A 19,283-nucleotide genomic window follows, 5' to 3' on the forward strand; every position below is an offset into this window, starting at 1 on the left:
AGGAAGACACCAAGTATCTTCTGTCTCAACTATTTCCAAGATACACCAAAGATCAACAACACAGGATTATTTCTACTTTTGCCCGGGTGTCAGCCTGAACCCACAGTCCTTTTGGATCGACGAGCGGCCTGGCTGCGGTCCCCACCGCGGCCCTCACTCAGCCGGGCCTGTGACTTGCCACTCCACACCGAGCTCGCAGTCACTCCCGGTGGGAAAAGTGGCCCCCAGGTGAAACCACTGAAGTGGTCTCAAAACCCCAGCCTCTGGGTGAACCAAAGTGTGAAAGGTTGAATTCGGGTGTGGCTCTGAGTCTGTTCTCCACAGAAACAAGGAAAATGCGTTGGCCCCACTGGAATTTACTTTTGAAGAGCTTTATATTGACTTTGGTGCTTTCTGTTATTCTTTATTTCTGCTTTTATGTGAAGAATCGGAAAGGGACACTTGGATTTGAGGCGCACTTTTCCTGCCATTTATTGAGGGGCTGCTCTCTGGGGACTGGAACTGTGGCAATCCTGGCCTGTCAAGGCATCCACGGTCACAGTGACCTCGGCTGCGAAATGAGCTACAGGACTTGAAAAAAGTCATTCGTAATACACTTTAAATTCGTGGCCCATTACCAGACCACAACCCTGCGGTGCATTACAAAACATATTTTACAATAAATTCTACATTTGCCTCTTGAATAACATAATCGCATCACCTTGCACTTTTTACGTGAAAACCATTACTCTGGTTCATGTAACCATCTTAGAGCACAATTTTTGGTATTCCTGTGCTTTTTAAAAAAGACTTTGTTGTTGTTGCCGTTAACACACTGCAGCGTCAGAAAGTCAAGGCACCCCAGCTTCCTGTACCTCTGAGCGGCCCCGGCCCCGTTCAGTGGCAAAGGGAAGGCGTCTCCGCTGTCCTGTGAGCCGGGCTGGATGTTGTCAGCAAATCAGGACAGAAAAAATTAAACACACGTCGAGGTTGAACTGGCCTTCTTTTCCACGCTGCGTTATTCCCTCGGTGCCCATTTTAGGTTATTGGTGCTTGTCTTTCTGCCCTCCTCCAGGCTGCAGGCTCTTTAGCGCGTCGTAAAGTGAGCCCCGGAGATGTGAGGCGGGCTGCTCAAGGTCACCGGGCAGCGAGCAGCTGCGCCGGCCCCAGTCCAGGTCTCGCTCAGCTGCTTTGTAAGACTGCGAGGTCGTCAGTGGCGCTATTTTGGGGAACTCCTGCTCAGGGTTGCTGCTGCTTTCATCAGACCGAACGCACTTCGGGGGGGTCCACGTCCTCTCTGCTGCCCAGAAACAGGTGGAAGAGGGCAGCGCGTCTATTTGGTGCTTAATAAATGAGCCCAGTCTCGCTAACGTCACAGGCCTTATATTTTCAAAACAACGTTGATATAAACGAACCTCCGGCCCAGGCTCTGATTTTTCTATTTGCTAGGCCGAGGAACTCTACCCCCTACCCTCCCCTGCCCTGTCTCTGACCCATCTCTAAATCTCCCGCTGTGAGTCAGTGAGATGCTGCAGTTGTCCGCTGGTTGGTAAACCCTACAGAGTTGGCTGTGTGGTGTCGGTGTCGGGCGGGGATGGGAGGGAGCAGGCATGGCCTTATGCCGCAGGCGGGTGTGAACCGATGCCACCTCGTTTTGGAGGGCCTGTGAACACCCAGCATGCATATCCTCCGCGATCTAGAAGTAGAAGGCTCTTCTGGGCACCTGTTCTAGAGCAATGCTCACACCTCCCAAAGAAGCATGGACAAGAGTATTCGCTGCCTTTGGAAACAACCAGGATGCCTGGCAACAGGGACATTGCTCAGTAAGCTAGATGTCCATTACTTTGGGATGCCAGGAGGCCCTTGGACAAAATGAGGTGGATCAGTTTATGCTGATCTGGAAGGATCTCCAAGACATGTCGCTTGGTGACAAAAAGCTGCCTGGGGACGATGTGCAGTAGGTGGATAGAATTTGTGAAGAATCTTCTACGTCGCTATGGGAGAGGAGCGGGAAGCCACACGCCTGAGCGCGGTGACCATGTGGCCGTATGGCCATGGGTCCTTCTGACGTGGTAGAGGCACCGGGTGCAGCTTTTCTTTGTGACGTGGGTATAGTGTAGTTCATTTCAGGCTGTTACAAACAAGGCTGTGATCAGTCCCACCGCGCACACACCTTTATACACCTGTAGAGGTGTATCTGTGAGATAAACTTCCAGGAACAGAATTGCTAGGTCCAAAGGCAGCTGCATGGGTGATTTGATAGATATCACGAGGTTCCCTCTGTCAGAGTTACACCATTTTGCTCTCCCGTCAGTAACAGGAACATGCCTTTCTGAAAAAAATGAAGGTGACGTTCACGTAAGATCAAATGAACCATTTTGGTGTGTAAAATTCATGGCATTTAGTATGTTTACCATGTCGTGTGAGGTGGAGACTTCTGTGCGCAGTTTGTCAAAGTAGTTTAGACTGAGAATGCGTTCGTGTGCTCCTTGCTTAGTTAAAAATGAGAAGAAGAATAACAGTATGGGCTTCAGAGTCAGATCCAGACCCTGGATCCAGAGCCTGCCCTTCATTCGTTGTGTGACCCCAGGGAAATGACTTATCCCCCGTGAGGCTCAGTTCCCCCTGTTTGAGGTGGAGGAGAGAGCTTACCCCGTGGGGCTCGTGAGGATGTCGGATGCTTGGCTGTGGGAAAGCAGCTGGTTCATCCCAGCGGCAACTGGTGACTCCTTCCCCTCCGTGCTCTCTGGAGACGACACACTGATGGCCTCTGGCCCCGACGGCGCCAGTTCAAGCCTCACCTCCCCGCTTTGTGCCTCAGCCTTTCTGAGACTGGTGCAATGTGCGCAGTGGGGAGAGTGGGGTGTGGGAGGACTCGGAAGCCAACACGTAGGAAGTGCTTAGAGCAGCACTGGCTACACAGGAAAGGCTCATGTAAGGGGGCTGTTGGGATTTTTGCCAGCCCCTGGCTGAGTGCGCCCGGTGGGTGAAGGAGCCCATTATAGATGCCTGCTTCTCTCTGCTCTCTGACTCAGGGCCATTGGTGCCAACCCTCTGTACTGTGACTGCCACCTCCGCTGGCTGTCTGGCTGGGTGAAGACGGGCTATAAGGAACCGGGCATTGCCCGCTGTGCTGGGCCCCCGGACATGGAGGGCAAGCTGCTCCTCACCACGCCTGCCAAGAAGTTTGAATGCCAAGGTGAGGCCAGGAGCACGAGAATGGGGTGGTGGGTACAGGGTTGCATCCCGCCCACCTGCTGCTGGGAGCCCATGAGACCTGCCTAATCCTGGAAGGGCATTCCAGGAGCTCCTGTGTCCCTGTGGTGACCCGCTGGATGGGGGGTGGTCAGGTGGCAGGAACGAGGCACCTGCTGCTTATTAGTATGGCCGCCTTCTAGTCCTGACGTACAACGAACAAAAAAAAGCCAGGCAGAAAATCTCAGGCTGTAAGGGCCTTAATCCCTCCCTGGGGTTATGTAAGGAAAATAAAAATAGCAGCAGCGTTTCTGGAAGCTCCAAGCCTCTCAGCAGCGGGAGTGCTCGGGCCTCTCTATGGTAGGAATTGTGCGCGGCAATTAGCTTAAACCCCGAGCCGCTGGACCCAGCTGCCGCTCGCCTGACATTTGCAGAAATACAGGGACTTGAGTGTGATTGGAGACTCGCTCACGCTTTGCTCTGAAGCTGCCTCACTCAGGGCATCTGTAAATACTCATTCGGAGGTTGATTGACTGATTGACTGATGGCCCGGGAGCCCAGCTGAGCCAAGGGAGGCAGCTGAGGGCTGCCCCAAGCCTAGCTTTGTGTGCTGGGGGCCGCCTGGGGGGCGCAGCCCCTGCCCTCTGCAAGCTCACAGACCTCCATCAAAAATGAAACTGACATGGGGCGCCTGGGTGGCTCAGTCGGTTAAACATCCGACTTCGCTCAGGTCATGGTCTCACGGTTCGTGAGTTCGAGCCCCTCGGACTCTGTGCTGACATCTCAGAACCTGGAGCCTACTTCGGATCTGTGTCTCCCCCTCTCTCTTGCGCTTGGTCTCTCTCCATCTCTTAAAAAATGAATAAATGTTTAAAAATTTTTTTTAAAAAATGAAACTGACAGCCATAGGTTAATGGCCACCTTCCGTGAAGGATGTTGTCACAGGGGTAACGGTTCAGAGGGACCTGATCTGTGGCTTGCCTGTTGGGAGCGAAACATTTGCTCAATATTTATTTAATGGGGTGGGGTTGACACTGGTAAGTTGTTGTTTTTTTTTATTTTATTGAAATATAACATGCATAATAGTGAGATACACAGATCATAAGTGAATGGCTTGCTGAATTTTCACAGACTGAACGAACATACCAGGGATCAAAACACAGAACCCCATCAGTGCCCGGGAAACCTGCTCATGCTTCCTTCCAGTCATCACTGAAAAGTGTTTGTTTCTCTTAATGCTCATACCTCTTCAGCAGAACCAGTATTTCTCCTTTTCTAGAAGGAGTCCTAAGCGGACACCTGAGTTAACCAGCTAGTTCTACTATTTATTCTTGTGAGGGCCTAATGCCCTCACAGGTGGTGCCCCAAGCAGCCTGGCTGCTGGCTCCTCGTCCACCTCCAAGTTCAGGGAAGAGGACCAGTGGGTCCTGGAGGGGCTGGGGAAGGCCTTGCCCGTGGTGACAGGAGAGGGTTCTTTCCTGTTCAGCCTTGGAGAGAAACATCTCAAAGACAAATGGGCTCTTTGCTCCTAAGCGTGGCCTCTCACAGAGCTGTGTCCCCTCCTTGCCAAGGCGGCTGCCCTCAGTCTTCTGCTCACCGTGACCATGCTGGGGAGTGAGAGCCGGCTTCAGTAATAGTGATTGTGATGCCCTCACGCGGACGGCTTTGCCCTGACGCCGTGTGGGGGCTCCTTGGACGTCCAAAGCCTGCCTGTTAAGCACTTTTCAGATTAGCTTATTTAGCCAATATGGCCCCCAAGGCAGGTGCTGTTATTAACCACACTTTACAAAGGAGGGTCTGGAGGCCCGGAAGGTGGGCTTAGAAAGGGGGCGTGAACCAGACCCAGAGGAAATAAAGGGAGGGCTGAAATCTCCTTGGGGAGAGAGCTTCCAGCACTGTCTCTGAGGCTGTCTGGCCCTGCCCTCCCCTGATACCTACCCCCTGCCTCAGGTCCCCCCGCGCTGGCTGTCCAGGCCAAGTGTGATCCCTGCTTGTCCAGCCCGTGCCAGAACCAGGGCACTTGCCATAATGATGCCCTTGAGGCGTACAGGTGTGTCTGCTCCAGTGGCTATAAGGTGAGTGGAGGCTGGGGCTGGGGCTGGGGAGGAGGAGGAGGGCTGTTCGTTCAAGATCAGGTGGGGCTGTGCTGTCTTGTTCGCCACTTTGCCCACAGTGCCCAGGGCAGCTGCTTGAGGGAATGTTTAGTCAATGACTCAGCACGTGAATGAATGAATGAGTGAACGAATGAATGAACAGGTAACTCTCGGGACAGGGAGGCCTGCTGCTGAGCGGGCTGGCTGTCTCTGTCGGCTCACACCAATCCCTGGGTCCCTCTGAGGTCCTCCTCACTCACTGTCCCCCTCTCCCACCTGCCCAGGGCCGTGACTGCGAGGTGTCCCTGGACAGCTGTTCCAGCAGCCCCTGTGGAAACGGCGGGACCTGCCACCCGCGGCAGGGCGAGGATGCTGGGTTCACGTGAGTTGCCTGGAGAGGCTGGAACCTGGTGGGTGGGATGGCCCGGGCTTCCCTGTGTTGGAGGAGGAGGTGGGGGTGTGCTAGAGACCCCTCCATGCCTACCCATCACAGGTCCCTGCTGCCCAGAGAGATGCAGGCCTGCCAGGCTCACAGCAGCAGGTAGGGCGGGGGCTCGGAGCTACACTGCCCGCCCCTGCTCCAGGCCCCTCCCTGTTCGTGCCAGGTGCCAGAGGGCCTTCTGATGGCACTGGGAGTCCATGGCCAAGGCCATGTGCAGTGGCAGTGCTAAGGGGCAGTTTAGGGGTGTTTTAAACCCCTATAATCTCCACTAACCCCAAGGCCTCCAATTGGAAGTCAACCACCTGCTTGCTGTGCTGGGGCTGCCTGACGGCAGGCCCCCAGCCAGCTCCTTGGTATCAAGCAACCCACCCCCCACCCCCAGAGGTGGGAGCAAGTCCTAGTCTCCTCCCGATAGTCCCGCCTCCTGCTAGCAAGTACGGGGCCTCCCGCTATGGTCTCCTGGGTCATACAGGTCACACCTGGGCGGCCAGGCCTCCTGACTCTTCTCTGAGCTCACCACGCAAGCCCCCACCCACTCTGCTTTCCCCCAGGACCCCTCCATGAGCCCCCCACCTTCCCAGAGCCCTCCTGGACCCAGAGCTTTTCAGAGGAACACAAAGTATTTAGTTACTGAAAATAAACTGCCAGCCGAACAAATTTCCTCTTCAGAAAACGATGAGTCTACTTAGCAGGAATGGCCAAACCTGTCTCTGCAGACCTAAATCACCAGATGTGAAAAATAAAACACTAAACAGCCTCTCCCAGGTCATCACCTTGGAAACGGCGTCCGTACAATAGGCTCTGTCCAACCCCCTCCTCATTGATAGACTCCAGGGGTGGGGTTCTGTGGAGAGTGGGGAGCTAGGGGAGCCCCCTCAGACGCTTCCCGCTAGGTGGGGGTGGGAGCCCTACAGATGACAGTAGGCCCGGAAACAGTGCGCTTCAAACCTTTTTGCTCACGTGCCCCCACGAAACTTAATTCCATCCCCTCTCACACGCTCTTAGACTGACGGCTGGAATTTTTCGTGGTAGGTTGAACTTTGCATTGCAAGGGAGGTTAATTTCCAGGATATTGTAAATATTAACATTGAAAGACCTCACTTTTTACTTCACTCTCATCACTTGCCAGTGGAATCTGAATAGCGCCGCAATTTGATACACTTAAAGATTACACCCACAAGCTCCTGTTTTTTTTTTGTTTTTTTTTTTTTTAATTTTTTTTTTCAACGTTTCTTTTATTTTTGGGACAGAGAGAGACAGAGCATGAACGGGGGAGGGGCAGAGAGAGAGGGAGACACAGAATCAGAAACAGGCTCCAGGCTCTGAGCCATCAGCCCAGAGCCTGACGCGGGGCTCGAACTCCCGGACCGCGAGATCGTGACCTGGCTGAAGTCGGACGCTTAACCGACTGCGCCACCCAGGCGCCCCACAAGCTCCTGTTTTAACTGCTTAAACGTCTTCCCTCTCTTTCTCCTCCAACTAGTATTTCCATTTTACTCCCCAACCCCGCCTCCATTTTTGTTCGCATGTGATCTGTTGTGATGCTAGAGAGTCTGTTTATTGAGCACGCTGCCATATTTCTTTGCCACCAACATGGGAATGTAAGTTTAAAGTTTTGTTTTTTTTTTATTTCTTGTCACCATAAACTTCTGATGAACGGTTTCTTTTTCAGAGTCGTCATTACAATAATCAATGATATACAATTGATCAGAACATAACTCCGCTACAAAATTTTATTGATAATTATTACAGATAACAGGTGGAGCTTTTTTGTGTGTAATTTTCTGATTCATGTGTCCCAGGGTGAATATGACAGAATGAGGACTCGGCATCCAATATATTCCTTTATAAAAATATACATATATAGCTATAAATGCTGAGAAAGAGTTGTTGAAATAAATCATTGGGATTAGACGTTTTATTGTAGCATGCCATTCAATTATTTGAAACCCTTCCAAGATTATATACCAAAAACCCCAGAGTGATGTCATCAAAAATTATTTTTATTTTTTAATTTTGTTTAAAGTTTATTTATTTTGAGGGGGGTTAGGGACAGAGAGGAGAGAGAGGGAATCCCAAGCAGGCTCCGTTCTGTCAGTACAAAGCCTGACACGGGTCTTTGTATGAACCCGCTAACTGTGAGATCATGACCTCGGCTGAAGAGTCAGATGCCGACTGAGCCACCCAGGTGCCCCCAGAAATTATTTTAATGCTCGGTCAATTCTTAATTGTCCCTTTATCTGGTGCCTGAGGGTTTTAGGCTCCAGGCACATCCCCACCTTGGACTGCAGTTGGGAGAAGTGCACGTCGTGCCTTTCTGAAGCTCTGGGTAGGTCTGTTTAGGGAAGTGTTTGTGCAGGACTTGAAGATCTGGAAATCAATTTCTCAAACATCTCTGACCCACAGAGCTCTTGGCAAACCGCAGGTGCTCCCCCAGCTGGAAGATCACTGGTCTCCGGGACCCTCCATGAGCTGATTCCTGTTTATCCCCCAGCCCTGTTCTCGCCTCATCCCTGACATATGGGCTGGGTGTCCTCTGCCTCTTTGTCCTCATCTCCCCGGCCTCAGTGTGGCCCCATCCTGGCCTCTCCTCTGGTTGCCGGTCTCCTTGTCGTCTCCCCGGCTAGCCTAAGTGAGCCCCCAGAGTACAGGACTGTCTTGTTTACTCTAACCCCAGTGCCTAGCAAGGGCCTGGCCGGGAGTGGGGACCAAAGGTCTGGGATGATGATGGTCACAGGTGGACACAGGCTTCCACAGTGCCTCAGGAAGGCTGCTGCCCTGGCCCTGCCCACCTGTCCATCTCTCCTCACCTGCCCCCACCCCCCAACCTCAGGTGTTCCTGTCCCACTGGCTTTGAAGGACCAACCTGTGAGGTGAATACGGACGACTGTGTGGAGCACACATGTGCCAACGGGGGCACCTGTGTGGATGGCGTGGGCAACTACACCTGCCAGTGCCCCCTGCAGTATGCGGGTAAGTGTGGTGGAGTTTTGGCATCTGTGGGGAGAGGTGGGCAGGTGTGCCTGCCCTGAGCCCCGTTCCTGTGGGCAGGAGGGCTGGGGCCCTCCCTCAGTGTCTACAGGAGGTTTCTGCCGGGCCAGCTGCCTGGCAGAGATTGGGGCAGCTTCTCTCCTGCCTCTTCCTCGTTCTTTCCCCAGGAAGGGCCTGTGAGCAGCTGGTGGACTTCTGTTCTCCAGATTTGAACCCGTGTCAGCACGGAGCCCAGTGCGTGGGTACTCCAGATGGACCCAGGTGAGTGTTGCCCATTTCCAGGGCCAGGCAAGGACATGGGCCTTGAAGTCCCCTCCCCTCTGGCCTCCCCATTCTGTTTCTTTACTTTGTCAAGTGAGTTTGGTCTCAGCTTTACGAGGGTTCAGGGTGGTGGTGGCCGCAGCTTTGGTCAGACAGACCTGGGTTTACAGCGTGATGCTGAATGGATGCCTTGACCGCCCTGAGCCTGTTTTCTTGTCTGCAAACTGGGCACCCGGTATCTTCCTCGTGGAGTGGTTGTAAGGGTCAGATGAGCAAATGCACAGAAAGCACTTAGCTCCAAGTCTGACATCTGATAAGTGCGCCATAAATGGCTGTTATCTTCCCAGATCCACAATTTCTCATCCCCAATTACAAAATGCACAAAACTCTGAAGATCAAAAGTCCGTTTGATAGCAAAATCTGGTCTGACCTGAACGTATCTGGTAATAAAACCGGACGTACAGTGACACGAGGCTACTTATAGTCACTCTTCTTGCTGCAGAAATGTGAGTGTGTGTAATTAAGGGGCTGCCCCAGATCCCGTTACGTGTTACGTAATGCTTTAGGCATTGTGTCACCTTTCCAAACCCCAAAAGATTCTGAATTTCAAAATCTAGCCCCGGGAGGTTTGCATAAGGGGTCGTTGACCGTTGTCACCGTCGTTGTTACTGGCATATATGGAAGTGCATGATCACCTGAAGACCACATAAAGGTCATGGATTTTAAAAATGTTTCCATCTGCAGTTTTGCAAACAGAGTCCCATTTTGGGGAGCCCGTTCCACTGGTCAGGACAAAACAGATGGTCAGGGTTGAGGCCTGTGGCTGAGGGACCCAACCCCAGCCACTCAGGCCAGGGTCAGGGGTGGAGTCTCTCAGGAATCCCACTGTCCAGCAGGAGCCGCCCAAGGACAGGGGCAGGAAGCAAGAGACTGGGGTTATTGAGGTCCAGCCTGAGACTGAGGGGTGCATGGGAGCCCCCACCCAAATGCTGCCCAGATGCTGCACTTGTGGGGTGCTGCTGGGGGGTGGGGTTGCCATGGCAGAGGGGCAGTGGCAGCTCGAGGGGTGTGGCTGCCGCTCAGAGGGGCTGGGCCTCAGACAGAATAAAGCAGGACTGCACGCGGTCCCTCGCCTTGTGCTGGGAAATGAGCAGAGAGCAGCTGTGTGGTGCCTGTTCTCGCTCTCCTGTCTTTGCGGGCGGGTGTAAGGAACTCCGCTGTGCCTGCAGCTTGGCGGGTATTCAGTCCCTGAATGACCGAGGGAGCGAATGTAAACGAGTGGGCGGAGTCTCAGCTGCAGCAACATTTTCCAGACTGCAGCCCAAGACCCAGTAGTGCATTGCGATCAATAGGGTGGGTCAAGAGTACCGTGAAAAACTAACATTGAGAAGCAACATGCCATTTTACGTAGTAAGGAAAAGTATTGTGGCGTGAAACCAGCTTTAGGGGTACGTGCGTGTGCGTGCTCACTGGGGTAGGAAGGTGTCGCTTACAGCCTGGAAAACCGGGAATGAATAAAAACATCCAGGCGGGGGTACCTGCCTTCCAGGTTGCGTGGTTGAACCGTGGAGTTTGCAGTTTAAAGAGTTTCCAACGGGGAATCTCTTGATGATAGCTGGGGGTGCTTCCTGGAGGAGGTGAGGTTATTGGCCAGGCTGGACTGGGGCAGGGAGAGACGAGGGGGATGTTCCAGAATCAACAGGTGTGAAGGTAGGGAAGTGCTGGTGGGTGGGATGGGGGTTGCTGCCAGTGGAGACCAGTCTGACCACAGGGTGGGCCCGATGTGGGGGGAGCAGGCCAGGGGGCATCTTGCGAGGCTGTGACTGAAAAGTAGGTGGAGGAGTGCGCTCCTGATTTGATAGGCAGATGGTTGACCCCCAGGTCACCGAGGCTGGGGGCTGGGCTGGAATCGCTGAGAGGGGGCACCGGCCCTGCAGAGGAAGGGCCAGGAGGCTGGTCCAGTAGAGCTGGGGAGGCTGGAGAAGAGGGCAAGATGAGCCCCAGGATTCAGGGCCTTGTGCTGGGGAGCAGCTGGGCAGGTCGAGAAGGGACTGAAGTTTGGCCTCGGTTGTGTGGTCAGTGGCCAGGGTGGGTCTTCCGTGACTGGGTCCCCATCTCCTCGTGCCCCTCGGTGTCCATCCTCCCAGCCCGGAAGCTGCTGTCACTCAGAAGCCCACACAAGCTCCTTTCTTGTGCCAGAAAAGCGTACCAGGACGGGCTGGGGGCATCTTTCTCTCCAGAGCTCTGCTTGATCTCCTGGGTGTCCCACAGACACGCAGGCCTTGAGGTTCTCTGTCACGTACACACAGCCCCTGGGCCCTGTGGGCTCGCGGCTGAGTGAGGCACTGATCCCCCCACGCCCCCAGGTGTGAGTGCGCATCAGGTTACGCAGGTAACAACTGCAGTGAGAACCAGGATGACTGCAGGGACCACCGCTGCCAGCATGGGGCCCGGTGTGTGGATGGAGTCAACAGCTACTCTTGCCTCTGTACTGAAGGCTACAGGTGAGTGGTCCCGCTGTGCCCCGAGTGACTGAGGCCTTCTAGCCTCCAGCCGCTGAGCCGGCAGGAGGGAGCCAGGGTCAGAGCCTGGAAGTTGGATCCTGGGGTTTTAACCAAGGCTCTGCCATCCCTAGCTGTGTGGCCTTGGGGAAGTTATCTAATGACTCGGATCATAGGCACAGGGTCCCTAAACTGTTTGGTTGAGGGAGGGGGTGGTGGGTACAGATTACTGGCCAATGCCCACCACATCCTGCCCAGCAAAACCTCTGAAGACACGTCCTAGCATAAAGGTCATTTACCTTCACAGCCTGACTTCTCTGAAAAGTTGGGGGTGAGGAACACCTACCCTCCTTCTGGCCACCCACCTCCCGTGCTCTGCTTGGGTCTTTTTTTTTTTCCCCCATGGTTTTATTGAGATACAATTCACCCAGCTTCAGTATATAATTCAGTGGCTTGTACTCTATTATCAGGATTTTGCATGCATTAACCATAATCAATTTTAGAACATTTTCATTACTCCAACAAGAAACTCCATACCTCTTATCTGTCACCCCACTGCCCCCCATCTCAGCTCCAGGCAACCAAGAATCTGATATCTGGCTGTAGAGTTCCTTATCCTGAATATTTCATATAAATGGAATCATACAATCTGTGGTCCTTTGTGACTGGCTTCTCTCACTTAGCGTCATGTCTTTGAGGTTCATCCATGTGGGAGCATGTATTAGAACTTCATTCCTTTTTGTGGCCAAATAGTATTCCGCTGCATGAATAGACCACACTCGTTTATCCATTCATCCGCTGACAGGCATTTGGGTTATTTCCGCTTTGGGCTGTTGTGAATGCTGACGCTACAGGATGTATGCTGTGTCAGAACTACCTGCCGGAAGTACTGTCCCCTCTTGTATTTGTTTAGTAATTGGAGTCTTCTCTTTTTTGCTCGTGTCTGTTTTTTCTTTTCTGTAAAATGGGCAAGAGTCAAATTTGCTAGCAGACTTGACTGCCACGAGTGCTTCTCAAACTTTAATGTGCACACGATCTTGTTAAGCAGATTTAGGTTTTCCATTTCTGACAAATGCCCAGGTGATAGCTATGATGCTGGTCCAGGGACCACCCCTGTTTCCTACCTTGTCTTCAGTATCCTTCTGGCTTGTTCTCTCGAGGAAAGTATTCATTAGGAGCATCTTCTGTTGCTTTAAGGGTCCAGTTTCCCAAGATGTTTAGTGATTTCTCTCCAGGACTATGGGAGAGAAAGATGTTGCCTTGCCCCTTCTTTGACCTGTATCTTTTCCCTCTCAGTGGGCAGTTCTGTGAGACCCCTCCCCGCCCACCTGCCCCCAGAAGCCCCTGCGAGGGGACTGAGTGCCAGAATGGAGCCAACTGTGTGGACCAGGGCAGCGGGCCGGTGTGCCAGTGCCTTCCAGGTTTCGGCGGCCCCGAGTGTGAGAAGTTGCTCAGTGTTAACTTTGTGGATCGGGACACCTACCTGCAGTTCACCGATCTGCAGAACTGGCCACGGGCCAACATCACGCTGCAGGTGCGTGCCCAGGGCGCCAGTCACAGAGGGGAGTCAGGCAGCAGGGGGCCGTGGCCTCAGGTCCGAGCATCAAGCGGCATCCTCGCCCAAAACTGGGAGCAGCCTGTGTCAGTCAAAACGCTTGGGATGCGGGTCAGGCACATCTGGAAATGTTATCAGGTCACAGAAGCAGTGTCAAGGCAGGGCCAGAAGTGGTCTCCTGGGTGACCGGGTCCTCTCCCACCATCCAGTCTCGCCTACTCCTAAGCTTCAGCCTCGAATGCTGCACACGGGTTTCTCCACGTGGCTAGGACACAGTCAGGGTTGGCTCTGGGCTTGTATCTTTGGCCACCTGTCCCTGGGGCCCTTATTTTGCCATTTCGTGTCTTGAATTTCATCTCAGAACATCAGTGTTTCGAGGGCAAAGAGCGGGTCCCACTTGAATGGCACTGTTTGCTAAACGTTTCTTGGGGAGGGAGAGGACGGTGCACATCACATGATAAAAGTTTGCGTCTCCTCTTTGGCCATCTCCCTCTTCCAACAGCTGCATTCCCTACCCTGGCAGCCACTTCTCCTCTCTGTCCTCTTCTTTTCTCCCAGAGCCCTTCAGCCTCCCGACGTGCTCACTGTGCTCTCCCCAACTTTATCACCTCTCCTAAGTCTTGCCCATGTACACTGTCTATACTGCAACAACACAGCCCAACTGCTCAGTAAAATAAAATTCACCACACCCTCCCAGCCACTGCCTCAGGCACCTCCTGCTGTCCCCGTCACTGGCCTGTCTTCAGTCCCATTCCCATCCCTGGACCAGTCACTGAGTCCAGCGAAACGGGTGCTATGAGGTGTCCAGCCTGGGCCGTGTGCCAGCCCTGTGTATGAGACCAGGGAGTCAGGCTGTCTACCAGAAGCAATGGGGGAAGAGGGACAAGGCAGGATCATCGTTTCTACGGCTTCACAGAGGGCTCCCCCCACCAAGGCAACTCCAGCTTTTGCTCACACAGATTCAGAGACCGGTGCTACCTCCTGAGTGGCTCCTTCCAGGTTTGGGTGGTCATGGCTATTAGAGAGCCCTCTTCACCTTGTCCTCTCTGTGGCTCCCAGAGGCCCATAGAACAAGCTACCCTGCATCGATCTGACTTTCCTCTCCGGGCACATAGTCCTAAGGTCTCTTACCTGCCCCTTCTCACCCGTCGTTTCCAGGCCTCAGCTGGTCTGTCTGCCTTCTCTCTGTGGCCCTGGCCAGCCTGGCAGTGGATGGGATTTGAACCAGGGGCTGCCAGCCTCTGTCAGCATCCCCTTGAGGATGTGTCCCCTGGGCAGCCAGGGGAGGGCAGCTCTACGCACAGCATCCCTCTTCCAAATGCGGCTCCCCCATCTGTCCCACCTACCTGTGCCACTGCTGGGTGGGGTGGGGTGGCAGAGAAAGTGCCCTTGCCCATCAGGTCTCCACGGCAGAGGACAACGGGATCCTGCTGTACAATGGGGACAATGACCACATCGCAGTGGAGCTGTACCAGGGTCATGTGCGTGTCAGCTACGACCCAGGCAGCTACCCCAGCTCTGCCATCTACAGGTAAGGCTTCCTCATACCCACCGCCCTCCCTCAGGGTGTCCCAGGCCAAGAGCAGGTGGTTATCGGGACCTCCAGAACCTGGGCTGCCCATGTATGGAAGATACAGTATTTGCGCCCATCTTGGAGCTGAGGCTGAGATCGAGGCCTGAGCAGTGGACCGACCCTTCCCTATCCTACCTCTCCTCACAAGGGGGTCTGTAGTGGGAAGGGGAGGGGGGATAATTTGGAGACCCCTGCCCCAAACTGCTCACCTTTCCCTGGGGAGTCCCAAGAAGCAGAGCAGGAGGGGCCAGGCCCCAGGCCACCGAGTCCCCATGGTCTCCTCCCTGAGAGATGTTACTCCCTGGAAAGCAGCTGCTGACCGGTGGCGTTTTTGGGGAAGGGCCCAGGCAGGGATGGGCTGAACTGAAGCCCATTCCCTGGGGTGGGGGCACCCCCTCTTCTTCTAGTGCTGAGACGATCAATGACGGGCAGTTCCACACTGTTGAGCTAGTCACCTTTGACCAGATGGTGAATCTCTCCATCGATGGAGGCAGTCCCATGACCATGGACAACTTTGGCAAACACTACACACTAAACAGCGAGGCCCCCCTCTACGTGGGAGGTAAGGACCTGGCCGGGTAGAGGCTGCGGCTGGCTCTCCCCAGGCCTCCCCATCAAGCAATGTGACAGCCATTCCAGGTGGGGCCTCTGTTGCTTTCTGGCCTGAGTCTTGCCAGGACAGCTGGTGCCCAGGCCACTGGATGACAGGGGCATTCCAAGCTGCCAAGGGATTGTCCTTCCTGGCCTGGAGCCCAGGCTGATGTCAAGCTCAGACCGACCAAGAAGGATAGATGCCTAGGTTAGCCTGGCCTTGGGGGAAGCCTGGAACTTTCCTAGCTCTCTTCCAAAGTGGGTACTTTCCCTCTTGTCTTTGGGCCAGAAGGGGCTTGTCAAGCATTCAGGGTCCATTCTCAGTCTCGGAGCTGCTGTGAGAGACCCAGGCACCCAGCAGGAGTCTCCGCATCAGCTGGGGACCTCCCAGCTGGCTTTACATGCTTTGCAGGTTAAATGCCCCTGTCTGCCACTCGCCAACATTTCCAGGTCTGAACAAGTCAGGTTTCTGCAACAGTGGGGCTTTCTCAGTGCTGCAGAGGGCCTTGGTGAGACTGCGGGCAGGTGTGAAGGAGAGAGCCCTGGGCTCTACTCCCAACTCCGCTGTTTGTTAGTCGTACAACTTCAGGCAAATCACTGACCACAAGATGGGTTTCAGCTACTCCTCCCTCAAGGGTTGCTGTGATCACCACGACAGCAGGTGACAAAGCAGCATGCACCTTGGTTCCAGGCCCAGGTCCTCTGCTGCTTTTGGAGTCTTTGGGAGGTGAAAGCTGGTATCCCAGAGGGCGGGAAGGGTGAGGGCAGACTTTAGGCACCCAGAGCTTCCTTTGTCAGCTGGCCACTGCCAAGCCTGGCACCTGTGGGTTCTGGTCATTGAGGGAACAGGCTTTCCTTTTTGTTTTCTGGGAGAGGAGTCTGGACCCTCCAAGGTGGCAAAGGATCTTGGCTCAGGGTTGCAAAGACAGAAAGACGGAGGCCGAGGGCAGGAGGGAACACTGTGGAGATGCCCAGTGGACCGAGGGCGGTAGGGTCAGACATGGTCTGAGCCTGACTCAGCCCAACTCTGCTCGCTCCTACCCACCCAAGGGATGCCAGTGGATGTGAACTCGGCTGCCTTCCGCCTGTGGCAGATCCTCAACGGCACCAGCTTCCACGGTTGCATCCGAAACCTGTACATTAACAACGAACTGCAGGACTTCACCAAGACGCGGATGAAGCCAGGCGTGGTGCCAGGCTGTGAGCCCTGCCGAAAGCTCTACTGCCTGCATGGCATCTGCCAGCCCAATGCCACCCCTGGGCCCGTGTGCCATTGTGAGGCCGGCTGGGGGGGCCTACACTGTGACCAGCCAGCCGACGGCCCCTGCCATGGCCACAAGTGAGCCTGAGCTGGGTTCGGGGAGCCCTCACCCCTTGCCCGTCCCTTTCCCCATGCTGAGGGCTGCTGCACAGACTGTATTTTTAACACCCCAAACTGGAACATGTGGCCCAGCACAGGGTTTTTTTTTCCATTTTTTCCCCCTAGTTTTCAGTTTTTATTAACAGGAAGAGGTCCCTAGGGATACAGAATCACATTTTTCTCCCTTTGTTTCAGTCTTAGGAATAGGATAACCTCCCCGGATGCCAAAGCTGAGGGTGTGGGTTCCCTGGGATTGGACTGGCTCCAGCCTATTCTCATAGTACCTTTTCTCTGTCCCCTCCAGGTGTGTCCACGGGCAATGTATGCCCCTCGACGCTCTCTCCTACAGCTGCCAGTGCCAGGATGGGTACTCGGGGGCTCTGTGCAACCAGGCTGGGGCACCTGTAGACCCCTGCGGGGGCCTGCAGTGCCTGCATGGCCACTGCCAGGCCTTGGCCACCAAAGGGGCACACTGTGTGTGTGACCCAGGCTTTTCGGGCGAGCTGTGTGAGCAAGGTCAGGGGCCCCCCTCCTGACATGCCCTCTCCAGGGCCCCTCCCCACAACTTGCATTAGTGACTTGACTTTTCCTCCTCCAAACCCTGGCATCCCCTCTGTGCCTCCTCCCCTCTCCTCTCCCACATCTTGGGCTGCTCTTGGGCCGTAGTACCCACTACCCTCTAGGCTCTGACCCCCACCCCCAAATGGTTCGGCTTGCCCTGAAGCCCCCTTATCCAGGGCAAGTGCCCCTTCTGGCTGGGGTCTCTCCTTATCGATGGGGCTTCCCAGGGGAACAGCTCCTGCACAAACCTCCACATCTTGGCCCCATCACCTTGCGACCCAAGAGCAACAGGAAGTCTGAGGGTTGGGGACTCTTTCCCAGGCCCTCCCTGGCCCTTGTAACCAAGATGTTTCTGCTGGGATTGAGACTGCTGAGGCTAGGCAGAGGGAAGCTGGAGAAGTCCAGAACTCAAGCACCTTCAGGGGCCCTTAGGCCCCTGCTCCTGGCACAGATTCCTTCTCTATTGTTCTTGCCTCCCCAGTCTCCAGCCTCCTCTTGCACTCTTCCAGCAACTGGGAGCCCACTTACCTGACAGCCTAATCTGTCCTGGAGGGCCCTGGCAGCTAGAACGTTCTTCCTACTGACTGGCCTATGGGCCCAGAAGGAAGCCTGTGCATGTGCATGTCGGGTGGGGTCGGAGGTGGAGTCTAAGCACTAGAGGACCTGGTCCTTGGATGAGCCTCTCTGCCGCCTCCGGCCTCCCCGGGGCCGGCGCTGGCCCATGGGTGTGCCCTGAGGCTTTCTCTTGGTGTCTGTCCTATCCAGAGTCCGAGTGCCGGGGGGACCCTGTCCGGGACTTTCACCAGGTCCAGAGGGGCTATGCCATCTGCCAGACCACGCGCCCGCTGTCGTGGGTGGAGTGCCGGGGCTCATGCCCAGGTCAGGGCTGCTGCCAGGGCCTGCGGCTGAAGCGGAGGAAGTTCACCTTTGAGTGCAGCGACGGGACCTCTTTTGCCGAGGAGGTGGAGAAGCCCACCAAGTGTGGCTGTGCCCTCTGCGAGTAGCGCCAGGCTAGACGGGGAGGGGTGAGGCAGGCGAGAGGGCACGGCTGCAGTGAAGCCGGGTGGCCCGCAGTGGGGTGGGGGTGCGGGCCATCCTGCCTGTTCTGAGTGGCAGGGCCTTCTGGCCCCACCCCACAGCCATCTCTTGGGGGGTGACCAGGCCAGCAGCTGGGGGTGGGGTGGGGTGGGGTGGGTGGGCGTGGCCCGGGCTTTAGGCCACCCTCTCCGGAAGTGCCTTGCACAAACAGGCGCTTAATAAATATTTGTTGAATGAATGTGTGCTTGAGGTCAGGCCAAGAAGTGCACAGAATGATGACCCTCCCCGCCACCCACCCTGCTTGCCTACTACCTGGGTCTGAAGAAGGGACTGGCCCCTTCCCAAAACAGCCTTTCCCTCTCGCCGGTGGCCCACACTGCCCTCAGAAGCCCCCTGTCCCCCTGCAGATAACTTTGAAGCCTCCCCTGGGGCAGCCAGCCAGGATCTCTGCTTTTTCTGCTGCTGCAGCATCTGCCAGCAGTAGGCCAGGCTGCGCAGGGGAAGGGCCCCCTCCTGCTGGCCGGGAAGGGACTAACCCTTGCCTCCTGGGCTGATGTAGCACTAAAGCCACTGCTCAATGGGGAGTGAGGCTGTGGCTAGAGGGTCCCTTAGGACCAGACCCCTGAATCCTGAAGTTACGAGTTGACCATTGTAGCTTCAAAAACGTCCACTGGGTCTGTTTGGAGTGGCAGTCCCACCAGAGAGGACAGGCGCTGGGGAGGTTCTTGGTTCCAGCAGAATAACCACCACCTCCAGACACTGACCACCAAAGGGGCATTGGTCCTAGGCCTTCCTAGCCCCTAGCCAGCCACAGGATGCTGTCAAGGGGGTGTGGTCTAGGCTGCTTAGCCAGGGAGGCTTCCCCTCCCACGGAGACTGGGTCCAGACCCCCTCACCGTGCAGGCCAGTAGGGAGCAGTGGTACAGGCACCAGGAAACCTCTGCTGCCTGTCACTCTGGGCAAACGTCTTCCCCATCTATGGTCCTCTGTCTCCTAGCTGTCCCATGGGGAGGTGGTTTAACTGAACATACATATGAGCAACGTAGACCTTCCCACTGTGGCTCCGGAAGGGAGGCTAGAGGAGGTAGAAGATGCATGTTCATGAATTACATCAAGTATTTATGTGCCTAACTGGGCTGGCAC

At 55.0% G+C, this 19,283-nt stretch overlaps 1 protein-coding gene across 1 annotated transcript in view; it reads left to right on the forward strand.

Annotated features, from left to right (window-relative positions):
• SLIT1 (slit guidance ligand 1) overlaps positions 1-18,106 on the forward strand; it is a 168,250-nt gene extending 150,144 nt beyond the window's left edge. Inside the window, exons 26-37 of the mRNA XM_030334219.1 lie at positions 3,015-3,178; positions 5,125-5,249; positions 5,552-5,649; positions 8,543-8,682; positions 8,868-8,961; positions 11,328-11,465; positions 12,759-12,996; positions 14,418-14,548; positions 14,998-15,152; positions 16,232-16,520; positions 16,846-17,057; positions 17,868-18,106. Coding sequence (XP_030190079.1) covers positions 3,015-3,178; positions 5,125-5,249; positions 5,552-5,649; positions 8,543-8,682; positions 8,868-8,961; positions 11,328-11,465; positions 12,759-12,996; positions 14,418-14,548; positions 14,998-15,152; positions 16,232-16,520; positions 16,846-17,057; positions 17,868-18,106 — 2,023 coding nt within the window. The remainder of the gene's footprint in view (positions 1-3,014; positions 3,179-5,124; positions 5,250-5,551; positions 5,650-8,542; positions 8,683-8,867; positions 8,962-11,327; positions 11,466-12,758; positions 12,997-14,417; positions 14,549-14,997; positions 15,153-16,231; positions 16,521-16,845; positions 17,058-17,867) is intronic.
• Positions 18,107-19,283: the final 1,177 nt, after the last annotated feature.

This window comes from Lynx canadensis, chromosome D2 (assembly GCF_007474595.2).
Source record: "Lynx canadensis isolate LIC74 chromosome D2, mLynCan4.pri.v2, whole genome shotgun sequence".
Classification (NCBI taxonomy): domain Eukaryota; kingdom Metazoa; phylum Chordata; class Mammalia; order Carnivora; family Felidae; genus Lynx; species Lynx canadensis.